The following is a 20,976-nucleotide window of genomic DNA, read 5'->3' as shown; positions in this document are numbered from 1 at the left end:
GTGATCTTAGAGACTTCCTGAAAATATATATTTTTTGGTGATAGAAATGATTCTTCTCTGTTCTGTTGGACTAGTTGTATGTGCCCAAGTTTAATTTAGAATTTTTAATTCTCTTGACATTTTCGATTGTTCAATTGTTTCTATATTTCTAATTTATATATGGTAAGTTTTTAGCTTTGTTACCTTGTAATTTAGATCTTTGTTCAGGAACTGGACTTGTGGGGACCCAGTTTAGTTCAAAACAGAAGGCACTTGATAGACTATAAATGGCAAATAGAAATAGACTGTGTTATGACTGATCCAGTAGGCTCAACAAAATTAATGTTTCTAATTGTGAAATGACTCAAGGGTAGTTTTCTCTAATGTATGTTTTAGTATTCCTGCATTTTTTTGTGTTCTTGCTTGCTTTAGTGCATCATTATTTTTAAAAGGAAATAAGTTTTTTCAGGGTAGTAAATAAAAATGTAATTAGTCATTTTAATTATGTGTCTGGTGTACATCTGGGTGAGCTATATGGATTTTCAGATGAGTATGGAATTACTCTTATTTGTTAAATGGCAATCATTTTGACTACTATATTCTCCCATTTTCTATATACTTTCATACGAAAGATTGAAGATTAGAGTTGACTCAAGTGAATTGTTTGCATAGATTTATTGAAGGACTCTGTCATTTTACATGTGATAGTAAATTTGGCAATTTCTCATTAAATAGTATTGAGATGGGACTACTGAAACATTATTTTGCTGTGATTACATGTTTTCATAGTCTGTACATTTTGATATAATTATGCGTAGCCCTGATTATTGGCATTGAATATTATTGGCATGGGAACATATAAATGATTTATACGAACCAGAATTGAAAAAGAATTTTTCAGGGGCGCCTGGGTGGCGCAGTCGGTTAAGTGTCCGACTTCAGCCAGGTTACGATCTCACGGTCCGTGAGTTCGAGCCCCGTGTCGGGCTCTGGGCTGATGGCTCGGAGCCTGGAGCCTGTTTCTGATTCTGTGTCTCCCTCTCTCTCTGCCCCTCCCCCGTTCATGCTCTGTCTCTCTCTGTGCCAAAAATAAATAAACGTTGAAAAAAAAATTTAAAAAAAAAAAAAAGAAAAAGAAAAAGAATTTTTCATTGTCAAAAAGCTGGTTAATTTAATTTTCAAAAATGTTAATACATGGGTAGTAATAGAAATTTAAAATAAATGTGTGTGTAAGATTTTGTAGCACCTTAAAATATAGCCATCACATTTTTATAGAAATCTACCTATTTAAAAAAATTTTTAATGTTTATTCATTTCTTTTGAGAGACAGAGAACAAGTGGGGGAGGGGCAGAGAGAGAGAGACACACACACACAGAATCGGAAGCAGGCTTCAGCCTCTGAGCTCTCAGCACAGAGCCTGATGTGGGGCTCAAACGCAGGAACCGTGAGATCATGACCTGAGCCAAAGTCGGCTGCTTAACCAACTGAGCCATGCAGGCGCCCGTAGAGATTTACTTTCTTAAATCTACCTGTTTTAAGATGGTGTTATATGATTTTTAAGTGTTACATATTTTTCCTCAGTTTTCTCCATCTCTCAAAGACATTATTATTATACCTCATCTTTCAATTCTTTTCTCTCCTAAAACATATTCACTCCATTAGTATTCATTGATTGAATGCCTTTATTTATTTTCATGAAGTTGGTTTTTGGAGAATAACTTGGAATGTCAGATTTTAGCATGTTAAACATTTTCAAGAAGTAGGAAAGATTGGGATTATACTAGAATTTGTTTTTGTTATATTTGACTTCTACTTATAGTAGTAACTTCTGCTTTATTTTAGGCTAGATATCTTGTGGAACTCAGTGTTATACTCCCCAGGTTAGAAACATCTAAAGAAAAAATAGAAAGTAATGTTTTGAGTCTTAGAATGTTATTGTAAAAATATTTTTCTTGTCACAGTGATAATCTTTTTCTTTGCTAAATCTTTATAGTTATGATAAGTGTTATAATTATTTTCTGACATAAAATGTAGCTTATAAAGAACAGGGACTACTGATAGCATGGGAAATAATAAGTACTTTGGACTTAATAAGAAAAGCTCAGCCTGTGTCCAGTTTTTCCAGAGTGCCCTTTTTGATCAGGCATACCTTTGAAAAATCTTTATTGATACAACTGAACAAATTGTAATAGATAAACATTTTCTGAAGACGTGTTACTTTGTTGCTGATCTTTATAGTCTTGAGATACCTTCAAGATGAGGAAGTGTGGTGGACAAATGAAATAAAATGTGTGGAATGTTAGTCAAGATGGGATATGGGTCAAAATTAAAGGTGTGTGTATATATATTTATATATTTTAAAGGAAAGTGATAATAACTGACAAACTGTCATACCAAAAATGTCACCACACTATACATGTGTTAACAGAAATATTTCAGTACTTTTGCATATGGTTTTGGTTTGCCAAGTGTGGTAACGAATCTCTTTTTAAGCTGGGGATAGATAATAATCTGGTAACAGTCTGGCAGTATCAGTTTTCCTGACCTCAGTATGAAACAAAGATATTTAAATAGTGTAAAACTTACATATGAAATTCCATGCACTTGACTCATTTAAGCTCTCCTAGAATCTCTCTCAGCTTAATTTTTTGTGATAAAATATAAAATATACAAAACAAAATTTACCATTTTTTAAGTGTACAATTGAAGGCATTAAGTACATTCACATTGTTTTGTGACCATCACCCCTCTATCTCCTGAACCTTTTCATCATCCCAAACTGAAACTCTGTACCCATTAAAACAATAACTCCCCATTCCTTCCTTACCCCAGTCCCTAGTAACATCTGTTGTTTCTGTCTCTATGAATTTGACTATTCTAGCTACCTCATATAAGTGGAGTCATACAATATTTGTCTTCTTGTGTCTGGCTTATTTCACTTAACATAATGTCTTCAAAATCCATCCATCCATGTTGTAGGATGTATCAGAATTGTATTCCTTTTAAAAATTGAATAATATTACATTGTTTGTATATACCACGTTCTGTTTTGTAATCATTTACCTCTTGATGAACATATGGGTTGTTTTCACCTTTTGGATGCTATGAATAATGCTGCTGTCATCACTGATGACGAATCAGTGATGTACGAATACCTGTTTCAGTTGTTTTGCATATGTGCCCAGGATCTAATGCTGGATCAAATGGTGATTCTATGTTTTAATATTTTGAGATACCACTGTATGGTTTTCCACAATGGCTACATAATTTTATATTTCTACCAATAATGGACAAGGGTTTAACTTCTCTACATCTTCATCAATACTTGCTATTTTCTGTTTTATTGATAATAGCCATTCTAATAGGTGTTTACTCAGCTTATTTTGTCTTAAGCCTGATGTAGTTAAAATAATATGAATATTTGATTTCCAGTCCGTAAGAGCTCAGATACAGCAAATTAGAAAGGACTTTTTAATAGATGAGGCATTTTAATTGACAGGATGTGAGTGAACTTTTGGAAAATTCACATAGGGAACATTTTATTCTATGATCTTTCTAGATAGTAAAATGCTACTCAAAGTTATAGTAGTCTAGATCTCTGTTGTCCTGTATGATAATCATTAGCTGCATGTAGTTATTTAATTAAACATAAATGAAATTATAAATTCAGTCCCTCATTTACACAAGTCACATTTTAAGTGCTCAATAGTCCTATGTAGCTAGTGGCTACCATATAGTGGCAGATGTAGAATGTTTTGAAAGTTCTTTTGGACAGCACTGATCTAGATATTTGTCAGAGATGTTATTGAAGGGTAACAGAAGTATTTCTGTTAAGTGTAGAATAAAAGGTCACAGAAAGTTAAGATTTCAAACTTGACTTACAATAATGGAAAATATAATAATTTTACATAATGATAATGGGCTACTTTTCTTTTTTTGGGGGGGGGGGCTACTTTTCTTGAGATTGGTAATCATCCAGTTACTCAACACTCATTTAGTGCTGTTGGGCATAATTGTATTAGGAGCTCTGGCATATTTTTTTTTAATAGGAGATACCTCTCCCTCTCTCTTTATAGTTCTGTAGATATATATTTCCTACTTATATAAAATATGTATTTCTTACATATATAGAAATATCTACATAAATGTATAATACTCATATATATGTCTTCTACAAAAAAAAATCTGTAATATTTTCTGAAAAATAGTCCTATTTAAATTTCCCTAATTGTCACAATGTCTTTTATATCCTCCTCCCTCCTCCCCCCCCCCCCCCGCCCCGAGTCAAGCCTCAGACATTGCAGTTGATAGCTGCGTCTCTTTTGTTTCCTTTCTACCAAAAAAAAAAAATTCTTGCTTTCAAACAGTTTCCTTCTCATGACATTGACTTCCTAAAGAAACTGCCAGTTGTCTTATGGAATGTCCCCTTCTAGATCTGTTTTTTCCCGTTGCTTTTCTGGTGTCATTTAACTTGTTTCTCCAGCCACTGTATGTCCTGTGAACTCAAGTTGGTTCTGAAGGCTTGATTTAGGTTCAGCTTAAACAATTTTTGGTAAGAACACTTTGTAGCTGATGTTCTGAATTTGAGTTCATTATTTTTTCACGATGGCTATATGAGCAATTTTATATAGTAACTTGTTTGTAAAATGCTTTTACATAGAATTTTCTCTAGTAATATTCTTAACACCCTGTGAAGTAGGTTGATACTACCTCACTGTGCTGAGCTTAGTTTTTATTAGCTCTTTACTTAGAAAGTTCTACAGTGCTACTCCTTATTAAAAGGGAATTACTTTGTCTCTACTGTCTTCAGAAATTGGTTTTTAAAAGAGATACTAATCTTTTCATCATAGAAATAAGTAAAAGTTATTCTGTCTAAATGTTATTTATAGTAATTGTACATGATTCTGTACAGGATAATGCCCCACCTTTGCTGTTAAATGATACTTTCTCCCCATTAAGAAATCAACTCAGGGCTGCCCGAGTAGCTCAGTTGGTTAAGTATCTGACTTCGGCTCAGGTCATGATCTCACTGTTCGTGAGTTCAAGCCCCACATAGGGCTCTGTGCTGATGGCTCAGAGCCTGGAGCCTACTTCGGTTTCTATGTCTCCCTTTCTCTCTGCCCCTCCCGTGCTCGCTCTCACACACACTCTCTCTCTCTCTCTCTCAAAAATAAACATTAAAAAAAAGAATCAACTCAAAGTATGCCATTAGGTGAATAAAGAATATAATAGTGGTGAACTTAAACATATGACTAACACTCAGAGCTTTTGAATGGCATGAATAATCAATCATTGTTAATATACTAAGTTTATAATAATTCCAGCTGGTAGCAAAGTAGCTTGATCTTTTAAATTATCCTGTGCTACTTTAAGTAAATGTATGGGTTTTTTAAAGAGTTTTGTCATATGTCTGGGGCGCCTGGGTGGCTCAGTTGGTTGGGTGTCCAACTTCATTCGGCTCAGGTCATGATCTCGCAGTTCCTGAGTTAAAGCCCCATGTTGGGCTCTGTGCTGACATCTCAGAGACTGGAGCCTGCTTCAGATTCTGTGTCTCTTTCTCTCTGCCCGTCCCCTACTCACACCCTGTCTCTCAAAAATAAATAAACATTAAAAAAAATTAAAGAGTTTGTCATATGTCTGATTGATTCTAAAATGTACAGTATTTAATTTACTATTTACTTTTTTTGTTTACTTTGGTGTGAAAAACCACGTGAGGGGTTTATATTGAGGAGATACTGATGGTACAAAGATAAAATATCAGTAATGACTCATGTCTTACAAAATTTACCGAAACAGGGGAACCTGAATGGCTCAGTTGGTTAAGCATCCAACTCTTGATTTCGGCTCAGGTTGTGAGCTCACAATTGTGAGATTGAGCCCCACATCGAGCTCAGGTTGGAGTGTGGAGCCTGCTTAGTATTCTTTCTGTCCCTTCCCTACTCGTGTGCACACGCTCGTGTGCATGGACTCTTTCTTTCTCTCAAATAAACTTTTAAGAAAAAAAAGACAAAATTCACAGTAATGATATTAGCTACTGTTGGTTAGGAGCCTATTATGTGCCATTGTGCACTATGTATGACACTCAGTCCTTATAACAATTCATAATAAGTAAGTTATCAGAGATTAAGTAACTTGCCTAAACAGGTAGCTGATTTGTGGTGGAATAGAGATTTGAACTCAGCTTTGACTTTGAATTGTAGAGAGCCTGCAACTTTTACACTATGTCCTGCAAGTTCTGATGTGACTGTGACATAATAAAATGAGAAAATATTTACTTTTTTTGTTGTTGTAAGTTTATCTATTTTGAGAGAGACAGTGCAAGCAGAGAAGGGCAGAGAGAGAGAGGGGGACAGAGGATCCAAAGTAGGCTCTGTGCTGACAGAAGAGAGCCTGATGCAGGGCTCGGTCTCAAAAGCCAAGAGATAATGATGTGAGCTGAAGTCAGATGCTTAACTGCTTAACTGACTGAGCCACCCAGGCACTGCTCCCTGTTTAAGTGCATTGGAAGATTGGACTTATTTTACTTATCTGGAGTAAAAGTTTTGGTTTTGAGTTACATTGTTTTAGCAATGCATAGTTTAATTAGACAATCAAAATACTTCTGAATTTTTTTTTCCTTTCTTTACCCCTAGATATTCAAGAATTTTATGAAGTGACCTTACTGGATAATCCAAAATGTATAGATCGTTCAAAGCAGTCTGAACCAATACAGCCTGTGAATACTTGGGAAATTTCCAGCCTTCCAAGCACTACTGTGACTTCAGAAACACTGCCAAGCAGCCTTAGCCCTAGTGTAGAGGTAAGATTAAAAAAAGAAATTCTTGAAGCTGTTTTTCAGTAATCAATTTATTGGGGCTGCTAAGTTTTTCACTTTATTTATTTTGTTTTTTCATTTAATTAAAATGGATATTATGTGGAAGTATCATAGGATTACAAATATTTTTGAAGAGAAAAGCTCAGAATCTCTGGTGCCTTTTCTTAAAATGCTGTGAATGGTTTGAGGCCTGAAATACTTGCTTTAGACTATTAAAAGAATACTTTGCATGAGAGACCTCAGTAAAATCATACTTTGGAAAGATGGTTTTGCTCTGATATTTTTTTTTTTTTTTTTCTTTTTGAGACATAGAATATAGTTTTGTAGTCCTGGGCAGTTTAGTTGCTACATTTACTCCAAATATTCTGTTTTATTTGGCTTAAAGATTATTAAAAACTTAGTAAAGACTAAGTAAAGATTAAAGACTAATCAGTAGGGACACCTGGGTGGCTCAGTCAGTTGAGCAGCCAACTCTTGATTTTGGCTCAGGTCACGATCTTATGGTTCATGAGTTTAAGCCACTGTCGGGCTCTGCATTAACTGAGTGGAACCTGCTTCAGATCTGTCTCCCTCTTTCTGGCCCTGTTCTGCTTGTGCGTGCTCTCTCCTCTCTCTCAAAAATAAATGTTAAAAAAAAAAAAAGACTAATCAGTAAATCTTAAGGTCAGCATTGGTTTCTGCATTTTTCTGTAGTTAAAACTGTCTATTAAAGTTTTAAAAACTAGTTTAGTAATATTCTTTTTTTTGTTATGATACACTATTGCTGGTGGAGTTAGAACAGAGATATGAAGCATTTTGTAATGAGCCTTCTATCTGAGAAACGGTCATTTGAAAGTGGTTGTCTGACTGAATTTGATTCTAGTTCCTTCTAGTTTGTATTAGAGAAGTATCTGGAAAATTGAATCAGCCTCTCTTTGGTTAGTAATATATCAAGGAAAAGTAGTGGTGGGCAGCAACAAGACAGCCCTTTGGTAATGAAGTAGACAGTTTCCAAGTTTTCCTTTTTATATTAAGTCACATAGAATTGTAAAATTTTAGAAGAGGGAGCACATCTGATCCCTCTTTTTTTATTTTAAAGATTAGGAAACTGAGATCCAGAAGAAAATGAATGACTTGACCCAGCCTATTCAGCTAGTTTGGGCAAGTCTACCCTTGGATTTCAGACCTCTTAACATCCAATTCAGAGTTCTTTTTACTAATCCTGGCCTGAACTTAATGTGTTTCTCTCTGATTAGGGAGAGATTCTAGTGTTATCTGTGCATACTTTTTTTTTTTTTTTTTTGTCACTTTCTCTTGGATCATTTCAGTTTCCATTCCTTTTTGTTGATGTGTCATTTGTACTTATGATCCATCCCAAATAGATTTTTTGAATATTTTTTTAAGGTTCGTTTATTTTTTGAGAGAGACAGAGACAGAGAGAGAAACCAAGTACGAGAGGGGGAGGGGCAGATAGAGAGGGAGACAGAGAATCTGAAGGAGGCTCCAGGCTCTGAGCTGTCAGCACAGAGCCGGACTCTGGGGTTGATCTCAAGAACTATGAGATCATGACTTGAGCCGAAGTCAGACACTTAACCGACTGAACCATCCAGGCGCCCCGAGATTACTTAAAAATCTTAAAAAAATAGTACTGGAAAATTTCAACTTTTATGAAATGAGGCACTGCTACCTAGAAATGCTGTGTGTGGTGCTGGTGTTTCTGCATCTCTTGACAAGTATATTATGGACATGTTAACAGGAGAATAGAACAGAAGAATAAGAACTTTCTGACTATATATGACAGATCTTATTGATTAGGAAGATGGATGAGAAGTGAATATGATTAAAAATGTTGCTTAGGGCTTGGCACATGGAAAATGCTCTACTGTGCTTGAAATTTATATCCATTCATGAATAGACTTAGTAACAGGAATATGGAGGTGTGTTCATCACTCCTAGATTGTTTTAAAAAGGGGAAAATCTGTGTCAAATTTGAGTGAGCTAAGTTTGGTTAAAGGGAAGTACTCTTTTTGCAGAAGACAGAATACCCTGATGGATGTTAGTCTGAAAATGTAAATGGTTTTGAAACACACTGATGGATGGCAGTCATAAGGATTTTTTTTTAATGCCTGGGATATTTAGAAATTTAATTTCTACTTTTTTTGAGAGTGCTATAAGAGAAGGAAAGTATTTTCCCCTGTTCCGCATCTATTTATGCTTAATTTGGATAGAAAACTTGGCTAAGTGACCTTTGACGTGATCTCTTGAGACTCTTTGAGGCATGTTTAGGACTGAAAAGAGACTTAGATCATTTAATTCACCTTACTTGTTTTGTAGTTGAAGAGAATCCACTGATCCAAATTAAAACAAATGTAGAGAAAGTTTTTATTTGACTATAACTTGAAACATAATATGAAAATTATGAAAATACTTTGTCTTGTACAAAATTTTGGTTATTATTGCACTTGTTCACTAGTTCTTGGATTAAAAAGTAAGATCGTGCTTTTTTGACAAAATTGCATGCAACACAATCTTGTCTCTTTTACTTTATGTTCGCTTTTGTAGGATTATCATAAAGAGGGTTTGTTTGTTTTTTGTTTTTTTGCAAAAAGTATTTGAGATTGAGCAGTTTCCAGGGCATGCTTCTCTTACTCTCTTAAAGTGAAAATCTTTGTCTTGTAAAGACATTTTCTTTCATTTTTCTTTCTTGTCCTTTTTGTTGTTTTTACAGTTGGTAACTGCTCTAACTTGACAAATCCTCATTTGTCAGTTAATTTGTGCCCTTGTAACTTTGTTTCTTCTGATGTAGTAAAATGATAATACTGTTTATTTTTAAAGTGACATGATAGTATCCTATTGTCTTAGAACTTTTTTCTATTTGGTATGTATGTCCCCTACTTTGAATGTATACCTAGTGAGTTGTTTGGAATAATGTTTGCTTAATATTAATGATAGTTTCTGGGTGATGGGGATTTTTTTATTTTTAGTACTTTTCTCCATTACTTTTTAAAAATAGTGAGCATGTGTCATTTTTATGAAAACAAATCTGTTTTAAAATAAGAGTGAATTTTAGAGATGGTAAGGAAGAATATTTGAAAGGAAGCAGGATGCAAGAGTAGGAGCAATTGCCTGATTTAATAAGAAGTTCCAACAGAAAAGGATGCAGTATCCTGTTTTAGTCCTTTTGAGTTGCTGTAACAGAATACCACAGATTGGGTGTTTTATAAACAACACAAATTTATTTCTCACAGTTATGGAAGCTGGAAAGTTCAAGATCAAGTCACCACTAGATTCAGTGTCTAGTGAAAGCTTACTTCCTGGTTCATAGTTTACCATCTTCTCACTGTGTCCTCACATTGAGGAAGGGGTGAGGGAGCTCACTGGAATCTCTTCTATAAGGACACTAATTCCATTCATAAAGGTTCCTTGCTCATGGCCTAATCTCATCCCAAAGGCCCCACATCCTAATACCATCACATTGGAGTTGAGGATTTCAGTGTATGAATTTTGTATGTGTGTGGGTGTGGGTGGTTGGGACACAAACATTCAGTCTATGGCAGTTCTGTTTTTGACAATACATTGCAAGCAGATCAAAGATTCAAAGGTTTAAAAAAAGAATGAAACCATAACATTTTAATGATTTTTGGTTATGAAGAACTTTCCTAAGCATGGCAACAAACAAAATCCAGAAAAAAGAAAAAGTTAAGAATGCTGACTTTGTAGAATTTCTTTGTGGACCTCACAAAGTTTGATTGTTTGAACTTTGGTTATAGAACTTCTATATCTTGAAAGATGCATTAAACAATTGAGATGCTGAAAGGATATGCTGGGGGAAAACTTGCCACACTTATGAAAAAGGCCTAATTTCCAACCTTCTCAACTCAAAAAACCTCTTAAAGATCAGTAAGAAAAACGTCAACATTCAATAGAAAAGTGACCAAAGGATGTTAATGGATTGTTTAGAGAAAAAGAAATACACGTGCCCCGATAAGCCTATAAAGAGATGCTCAACCTCACTTTGAAAACATGCATATCAAATTAATAAAGTGTTTTTTAACTAGTTTGATTGTCAAAGATTAATTAAGTGTGAGGAAACAGAAACTCTTATACTGTGGGTAGGAGGTACAGTTGTGCAACCTTTCTGAAAGACAACAGTATTCATATTCTTTGGTTTAGCATATGTTATAGATGTACTCACACAAATTATTAATATATATTCAGATATATATATATATATGCATGTTCATTGCAGTACTATTTGTAATATTAATAAAAATCAACAGGGAAACAATCTAAATGATTATCAGTAAGAAACTGGATAGGGGTGCCTGGCTGGCTCAGTCAGTAGAGCGTCCAACTCTTAATCTCAGGGTCGTGAATTTGAGCCCCACATTGGGTGTAGAGATTACTTTAAAAAGTAATTTAAAAAAAGGAAATTGAATAAACATGTAATGTTACAGCCACTTACTGCAATATAAAATAGCAGGCATGAAAATATAGCTTATATATCTATATGTTATTAAATGATTGCATATCAGGTATATAGTATGCATATCAGGAGGTATAGTATGACTGTAAAAAAAAAACGTAGAAGTTAGGTATATCTGGAAGAATACACACTTAGTCTGTTTTCAGTAATGTATTTGTTTTCAGTTATCCCTGCTATCTCCAAGCCCTGTTTCAGCCCTTCTGAGTTCATTTCAGAAAGAAATTAACTGAGTGGAGTAGGGAAGATAACTTTTTTTACCTTCTCTTTGATCTTTTGATTTAATGCTTTAAAATAATCCATCTGCTTTAAGTAGAATTTTAGGATATTGTAGAGTTATAAAATCAGTCTGCTAGGTTTAACCTGAAGTCCTCTAAGCATTGACTTAAATTACTGAAGTAGTGGGTAGTATTTGTACATAAAAGTGCACAAACCACAAATGTGTAGCTTGATGAATTACTGCATTGTCAGTACACTAGGTCAAGAAAAAGAAAATGGAATGACTGCTAATGGGGTTCCAGAATTACATAGCGATGATGGTTGTACAACTCTGAATATACTAAAAACCAGTAAATTGTACATTTTAAAATTTGGTGAATTTTCTGGTATGTACATTACATCTCTTGTTAAAGATATACCTGTACCCCAAAAATCTCCCTTGTACCTTTCCTAGTCCCTACCTATATCCTCTTCTTCAAAGGACCATCCTGATTTCTATCACCATAGATGAGTTTTGCATTTCTAAAACTATTTATTAACAGATTGTGTATGGTATATATTTTCTTGTGTCTAGCTTCTTTTTTCTTATATTTGATAATTTCATCCATAAGTGGAAGTTTTTTCATTCTCTGTGCTGTGTAATATTCCATTGTATGATACACTACAGTATATTTATCCATTCTATTGATGGGTATTTGTATTGTTTCCAGTTTTGGGTTAGTGCTGCTTTGAACATTCTTTTACAGTCAGTTCTGTTATAGCACAACATATACATTCTTAACAATCACTACACTGTGCAAAGTTGTTCAATAAAAACCACAAGGCTTGGGGAGCCTGGGTGGCTCGGTCGGTTAAGTGTCCGACTTCGGCTCAGGTCATGATCTCACGGTCCGTGAGTTCGAGCCCCGCGTCGGGCTCTGTGCTGACAGCTCAGAGCCTGGAGCCTGTTTCAGATTCTGTGTCTCCCTCTCTCTCTGCCCCTCCCCTGTTCATGCTCTGTCTCTTTCTGTCTCAAAAATAAATAAACGTTAAAAAAAATTAAAAAAAAAAACCAAAAACCACAAGGCTTATGTAGAGTTGGGGACTCCAAGCTTAAAACTTGGTGGGTGACATATATAAAAAAAAAAAGATAAGATCCTAATAAAAATAGTAGCACAGTTTCACACATGTTTAATGGTTAAGGAGTACATAAGTACTATAATAAAGATGGCATTTTATCTTGAAAATAAATCTTATTTGCTGTGGGAGTGTGTGTCAGGGTTGCAACCTGTGAGTTACTGTGCAGTGCTGGCCCAGGGATTTACCTGAAATTGGATGAACAGTTGTTAACACAACAGGTGTGGATGGGTATGAATCATAACATTTAGGAAAAGCTGAAGGCTGAAATGTGTGTATTTTGTGTATTTCTGTGTGGTTCATTTGATCTGGGTGCAATTTTCTGTTCTCACCTAGTGTTTCTCATGGACAAGATTGAGCATAAACAAACATGAAATTTGTGTTATGCTAATATTGTTCCCTAACACATCATTGCATTGGAACAAATTTGCATTTTCAAAATGTTATAGCAGAACCGTGTGTATATTTTTTGGTGTACCTGTGTATGCATTTCTGTTGTTTATATACCCAGTCGTGAAAATGATGCGCATATGTTTAGTTTTGGACATGATGACAACACTTTTGCAAAGTGATTATGCCTGTTTTTTGTAATTACCGCCAGTATGTGCAAGTTTCAGTTGCTTCACATTATTTGCCAACACTTGTTATTGTCAGTCTTTTTATTAATAATTTTAACCATTTTGGTAGGTGTGTAGTCATACTTCATATGGGTATTTGCATTTTCCCTATCATTAACAAGATTAACAAACACCTTTTCATATGTTTATTGTTCATTTTGCTATCTTTTGTGAATGGTCTACTTAAGTTTCTTGTCCTTTTTTTTTTTTTTTTTTTTTTTTTTTTTTTTGGATTGTCTTTCATCTTACTGATTTTAGGAGGTCTATCTAGATACGGTTCCTTTGTTGGATATATGAATAACATACATTTTTTCCCACTCTGGGGCATGCTTTTCCAAATGATATCTTTTCAGTATATCTTATGGTTAATGCTCTTTGTGCCTATTAAAATGGTTTTCAGCTCCAAAGTCATAAAGTTGTCCTACTTTATTATTTGTTAAAAACTTTTAATTTTGCTTTTCACATTTACACGTGTAATCCATACTGCAGTTTGCAAAATTTCACATGAATCAGCATTTTACTGTGTCTCCATTCTTGGCACTCCAGTCTAAACCACCCTCATTTTTTGCCTAGATTATTCTAATGGTCCCCTTAATCAACCTATCTGCATTCAAACTTGTCCCTTTTGAAGATTATTTTTATAAAATGCATATCATGTCATTACCCTTCATTGGCTTTTCATTTCTTTCATAATAAAGTGGGAGATCCCTAAATGAGACTCAGAAGTTGTAAATTACTTGACCACTGCCTGTTTTCCACTCATTTTTTAGAAGTCTTTCATTCTTTGGCTACTGGTTCCTTGTAGCTCAGGGCCCCCATATAATAATTCCTCTGCGTAGGAAGTTGTCTCTTGCCATCTCCAGCTCACTTTTAGCCTTTTATCTTAAATGTCAGTTTTTCAGCAAATATTGATCACCTACTATATATCATGCCTTGAACAAGGAGCTTGAATAGAAGCAAAGTTCCCTGTCTTCATGGAGCTTACTTACATTCTAGTGGCAATGCAGGTAATAAACAATAAATTAATCAATTACCTAGTATGTTAGAAGGTGATAAGTGATATGAGAAGAAAAAAAGAGAATAGAGTGAGGGTATCAGGAATGTCCGATTCCTTTGCAGTTTCACAAAGTACATTGCAGGGTACTTTGCACTTTTTAGTAGGGTATTTTATTGAAAATGTGATATTTGTACAAGTTGGAAGTTGATGCAGCTATTTAGAGGAACAACCAGTTCCTCTAAGTAGAGTGCAGACTCTAAGACATAAGGCTGGAATTTACAAGAAATAGCAAGAGGACCAGTGTGGCTGGAGCAGAGTGAGTACAGGAAAGAGTGGTGAGAGATGAGGTCAAAGGTAAGGCAAAGGCAGATCATGTAAAGCTTTTGCTGGGTCTGGGGCGAAGGAGTGATGTTATTTAACGTAACCTTTAAAAGTATCACTTCTGCTGTTTTGTTGAAAATAGTCTTTGGTAAGAGTAGAAGCAGGAGACCTGTTAAGAGTCTGTTTTGGTGATCCAGTTAAGGATGCATGTAGGCGTTAACCAAAGTGGTGATAATGGAGGTGCTAAGTGGATGAATTACGGATATTTTAAAATGTAGAGCACAGGGATTTGGGACAGATTGGAAATGGGTTGGGAGAGTAAGATGGAGATCACAATAAAAGAATTAAGGATGACTAAGAGGTCACTTCCTGAATAGAAGGCTTTCTTTACCTCTCAATTTATCAAGCCTCTATTATAACACTTTCTGCCTCTGCTTGATTATACTCATCACTGTTATAATTAAATGCTGAAATATATATTATTTTGTGTTATTTGGAGTCCTTGAGGTTAGGTACTGTCTTATTTACTAAATGTAGTACTTGCATGTGGTAGCTGTTCAGTAAATATTTTTCAAATGAAGTGAGAATTGTGGTTCTTTCCATATTGTAATTAAGTAGTAGGCTAAAGGTGATTATGTATTTTTCTGACTGTTTATCATAGAAATCTTCCATGTCTAGTAAAATCAAGGGAATAGTACAACACCCATTATAATACAGCAAATATCCAAATATCCATAGGGTCAACAATTACTAACATTTTGTCATATTTGCTTTTTCTATGTATGTATATTTTTGGGAAATTATCTGAAAATCAGTTGCAGACATCCAGCTCTTAAACTATGAAAACTTTGGCACACATCTCCTATGACCAAGAATAGTCAAACATCCTCCTGTGTAAACAACCCTAGTACTGTTATCACACCTAACAAAATTCATAATAATTATTTTATTTTCTCTCAAATTCACTTTTACAGCTGTCTCCAAATATATTAGCTCTGCCCTGCCTTTGTAAGAGTAACAAAGTTTCATTTCTAGTTGAAAGGGAAAAGTATCTTTTACAGAAGAATACCAGCTAATAAATACAAATGGAATGATAAAATGGGGGTGTGGTGAATCAATATTTTGAAACCTCTGATGAAATGAGTGATTCAGGGAAGGATCATTAATGGGTCAGTCAGGTAAAAATTTACTCAAGTTGCTGAAGTACCCACCTACAGATACTTAAGATCTGGAGGTTGATCTGGAAGATCTGGAGGTTGCCACCTTTAAGTTTTCATCACAAGTGCAACAACCTGATATGATACTATGTGCTTCCTGGTGCGATGCAGTATGAAATTCAATATATCATTATGAAGTCTGTTTATCAAAAATGAGTATAATCAATGTTTACATCTAACTTCCTGTTACAGAAATACAGGACTTCGTGGGAGGACTTAAGCAACATCAGGAAACAAAAAACAAGTATAGAATATGTGGTATTCTGTAAGGCAACTGGCATGATCGCTTCAAAAAGTTAATGTCATTTAAAGAGGAAAGAAAAAGATGGGCAGGGTAAAGCTTGTATTTTGTTTTAATGCTAGTAAAGTTTGTGCAGTATTTCCTTTCAAAATTGGCTAGTAAGTTTTTCCCTTTTTTGTTACTCTATTTTTTAAAAAAAATTATCACTAATTTAGTGACTGAGAGTTTACTTATGCAGTGTTTACAGGCCATTTCAGTTATTCTTTGGATACTCACATTGTGCCAGGGATTGGGATGATCCCTTGAAGAGATCCGGATCCCTCTGTGTCCTTTTGACATGCTGCATTGGTTTTTGAGCACGTCCTTGTTCTCTAGCACAGTTTTTCCAAGTTCATTTTGAACTTTCACTGCCTTAGAACTAGAATCAGCCAGCAATAATGGCTTCTCTTTCTCTGTTCCATGTGATTGCCTTTTCTTTGAGGCATTATCTTTGAGAGGTAAGAGAATATAGAGGCAGGTGACAGTCTACCAACTTTAGCCTTTTGTCCCAGAACTGGTAAAATAAAATTTGAGAAACATCACTGGTTTAACGACCCATTATGGTATTAATATTTTAAAACTATATGATGTATTCTTTCTTCCTGTCTTAAAAAACTCACACATACTCCATAAGAATGGATAATACTTATAACATTATTTTCAAACTGCATAGTTTTAAAGGACACACTCACATACATGATAGATAATGTTTTGAGATGTCATAAGAGCATGGATTCTTGTTATAGTCTCCTGATGTAAATGAGGTAAGCTAGGGTTTGGTCTTTTGTATTTGGAGCTAATACTCACTTGAGAATTCAGCAAACTATATATAGTTCAGGGATGTTTTGACTGCCCAAACTTACATTATTACCATGTAGAAAACCAGATTAGAACTCAGTAGTTCAGCTTCAAGGCACATGTTTCTGTATTTAATAACTTTCTTGGTACTTGGACTTGTTGCCTAGATAAGTGAAAGTATCACAATGAAGGAAATAAAATAAGGAAAGAAGGAACTAATTAGAGATAGAAACATAACAAGGAAGTTTGTTACAAAAAATTTGCAGAACTATTTGACATAAGAAAATGAAATCCCTCCCTGCACAGGAGCTTCTGAAAATGGTTTGGTATAATCTACCATGTTTTTCTTTGCATATTTCTGGGACTGATTTTTAAAATAGTCATATTATACTAATATACTGTTTTTAGCTTGTGTTTTTACAGCTTTGTGTTTCAGCATGTCTTAATGTTTTAGCTATCTTTCCGTATTAGCCATATTTGCCGCGGTCTTATTGATTGCTGCCTGGTATTCCTGTATAGATATGTCTTTTTTGATAGGCATTTGGCCTGCTTCTGATTTTTGTAATTACCAACTGCTGAAGTGAACCATAGAGCCAGTTATTTAACTGTATTTAGCCATTAAGGAAATTTGGGCTTAAAAAAAAAAAGGAAAATTTGGGCATTTTATTCTAAGATCTTTTTCTGATAATAGACATTAGACTGATTAAAAATACTTATTTTAATCTCTTATCTGAAAGAAGGTGGTCTTTTAAATTTAGTTTTTAGAAGTTTTGCTAAAAGGAAGACCCAGAAAGCAAGAGTTATTTTATTTTTAGTCATTTAACACTCTTTCAATTTTCTTAAAACCACTTCATTGTTGAGAGCTATGTCTTTAGTTTACAGTAAGTAACATTTCTAAAGCTCATTAGATTGTAAGAATGGACAGATAAGTTCTAGTTAAGGTTTTCATTAATTTTTAAGGTTTTTAGTTGTTGGTTTTACATCATGAATTGGGAATACATATCAGTATTCACTGCCTTATTTTTCTCTGAAAGATAGAATTAAATACTGTTCAGTTAGACTGGTAGTTTCTGTTAGCTGTTACAGTAAACAGCTGTTTTGGTTTGTTTTGAGGAAGAATGAAAAGGAAAATTTTTTCGATGTTTTTTTTTTTTTTTTTTTTATTTTTTTTTATTTTTATTTTTGGGACAGAGAGAGACAGAGCATGAACAGGGGAGGGGCAGAGAGAGAGGGAGACACAGAATCGGAAACAGGCTCCAGGCTCTGAGCCATCAGCCCAGAGCCCGACGCGGGGCTCGAACTCACGGACCGCGAGATCGTGACCTGGCTGAAGTCGGACGCTTAACCGACTGCGCCACCCAGGCGCCCCGAAAAGGAAAATTTTTAAATAGTAATCTCATTTGCTTTATTCTTTTTTTAAAGAAAATAATTGCTCAACTCCTATTTCCTTGATAAGAACATTTGAAGTTATGTGAACACTACCAACACTGCCATTCCTTTCAACTGCAGTGTCCTTATCTTACTCTGTCTGGCATGGCCCAGCTCAGAAACGTTCCATGTGAAGTGTTCAACCCATCTTTTAGCTGAAACTCATCTCTTCTGAATGCCTGTAGCACTTTGTACCTTTCTTATGGGCTTATATTTTACTGTTATTTGGGCTCTGTTTAAGTCTCTGGTTGTTTAAAAAATTTAGTATTTTGAAAAAAAAATTATCAACAGAAAAATTGCAAGAACTGTAAAGTAAACTGTGATTTGTCACTTTGCTTGCCTTGTGTATGTACACACACACACACATATACATAAACTTATTTTTGCTGACCCATTTGAGAGCAAATTGCAGGCGTCATGAATCATTTATCCTTAAATACTTCATGTATTGCCTATAAACAAGGATATTTTTCTTAAAATAACTTATTTTCTTTATTTTATATGACTATATCTAAAAACACCTAGTATACAGTTATCAGAGTGAAGAAATTTAAAATTGTTATAATGCCATTATCTCTATAATTCTGCCAGTCCATATTCAAATTCAGTACATTAAAAAGAAATGTTTATTTATTTTTAGAGAGAGAATGCATGAGCGAGGAAGGGCCAGAGAGAGAGCGGGGGAGAGGGAATCCCAAGCAGGCTCCATGCTGTCAGCACAGAGCATGATGTGGAGCTAGATCTCAGGAACTGTGAGATTATGACCTAAGCTGAAACCAGTAGTCCTATGCTTAACCTGCTGAGCCACCCAGGTGCCCCTAAATTGAGTACATTTTTTAATATTTATTTTTATCTTAGTGTGTGTGAATGGGGGAGGGGCGGGACAGAAGATCTAAAGCAGGCCCTGCGCTGAACACAAACCCTGAGGTCATGACCTGAGCCGAAGTCAGCCGGATTAACCGACTGAGCCACCCAGGCACCCCCAAACTCAGTACATTTTTGATCTTTGGTGCCACCTAGCCTATAATTCTGTATCCCTGAAGCAGACCTCTGCTTCAATTCATACTATGGACTTTGGAAGACAGCTGACAAAATTTTATAATTTTATGAACTATTAAAATTTTGAATCCCTGCCTGTGAAGTAATAATCAGATGTATTGATGGTCAGTGTCTTTTCCTATTTCCTTTATCATTGAACTCAAGGTTCTTATCCTTTTTCTTGATGCTCTGTTTTTCTAGCAGACAGCTCTGTCTCAGAGACAATACATCACAGAGATGCTAGCCTGAACTCTAATTCACTCTTCCCATCACCAAATTTACCGTGTTGTCTCATTCCAATTTTTAAGGGGTATGTTATAAAAATAACAAATATACAACTTTTGAAATAATGCACAACCCCTATGCAAAACCCCTGTAATTAAAAAATGTCATCAAGTCCAAAATTCATAGGTATACTGAGTGAATTATACATGAGATGTCTGCAGGTGATTTTGATGACCGCTCTGCTGTTATTTTACATTCACTATTACATAATCTTTTATATTTTTATGTTTATAGCTTAGGGCGGTCCTATTCCAGCATTTAAACCATAGTTGTTAGTACTAAAACTGAAGGACGTACTCCCAAATGAGTAACTTTGTAATGGAAGTGAAATGTAAAGAAACACCATGTAAGAAGTGAAACGGCTGCCATATTATGCCAAGATGTTAATCTAGAAGAAAACTTGTTAAAGCTTAGGTATGCCACAGTGGTTATAGATTTATATGCTGCAGGAAGGCCTCCCAGTATGTCTTAGATTTACGAGTTTTGATTCTGTAATGTTTTCAGTAGCTGATTTAGGTAACTTTGATTGTTCTGTATCTGTGTTGGCATCCATTACTATCTTCAGTATTAGAACAATGATATCCCTTCATGTGCTCTTAGCCCCCCCACCCCCTTTGGATTGTCAGAGTGATACATGCTTGTAAAAATTCCTAACTTTATAAAAGTATGTTTTCAATTATGTGAAAGTCACCTCAGAGAATTAATACTAACAGTTTCTATTATGCCCTTGATCCTTTAATGACAGCTTCTGTTGTGCTCTTGATCTTTTTTCTTTGGAATCTCATTCTCTTTCTCCTCATTTGATATCTATAACCTCTTTCTCTTCCTTGAACCTTGGTACCTTTCTTTATCCTATAAATATATTCAAAGATTCCACTAAAAGAAAAACAGAAAAAAGTGATTCTTCGTAGGATCTGATAGCATACCTTCTCTTCATAGCTAAGCTTCTTGAAAAAGTAGTTTACCTTTTTTATTTCTTCACTTCTCATTCTTTTTTAAAAATGTTTGTGTGTGTGTGTGTGTGTGAGAGAGAGAGAGAGAGAGAGAGAGAGAGAGAAAGAGTGAGGGAGAGACAGGGCGAGAAAGTAGGGGAGGGGCAGAGAGAGAGAGACACAGAATCCGATGTAGGCTTCAGGCTCTGAGCTGTCATCACAGAGCTTGACATGGGCTAAGTCAGACGCTTAACTGACTGAGCCACCCAGGTACCCCCTTCACTTCTCATTCTTAATCCACTGTAACCTGACTTCTTACACTCCTTTTTCCACAGTAACTGCTCTCTTTCATTTTCAGTTATTTACCTTAAAGAAAAATCTCTGATTGCCAAAATAATTCAGGCATATCTTAAAACATACATATACAGAAAAATGCACGTTATTTAAATTCAGTCTTTTTTTTTTAACATTC

General features: G+C 35.0%; 1 protein-coding gene across 25 annotated transcripts in view; it reads left to right on the top strand.

Annotated features, from left to right (window-relative positions):
• The window catches only part of DLG1 (discs large MAGUK scaffold protein 1), a 279,606-nt gene that overhangs the window by 13,465 nt on the left and 245,165 nt on the right, over positions 1 to 20,976 (top strand). For all 25 annotated transcript variants that reach the window (XM_043594503.1, XM_043594514.1, XM_043594502.1 and 22 more), the window contains exon 4: positions 6,613 to 6,779. In XM_043594503.1, coding sequence (XP_043450438.1) covers positions 6,613 to 6,779 — 167 coding nt within the window. The remainder of the gene's footprint in view (positions 1 to 6,612; positions 6,780 to 20,976) is intronic.

The sequence above is a fragment of the Prionailurus bengalensis genome, chromosome C2, assembly GCF_016509475.1.
Source record: "Prionailurus bengalensis isolate Pbe53 chromosome C2, Fcat_Pben_1.1_paternal_pri, whole genome shotgun sequence".
NCBI classification, from domain to species: Eukaryota; Metazoa; Chordata; class Mammalia; order Carnivora; family Felidae; genus Prionailurus; species Prionailurus bengalensis.
Note: the sequence above shows the minus strand (reverse complement) of the source record. Positions and strands in the feature narration are given on the sequence as shown.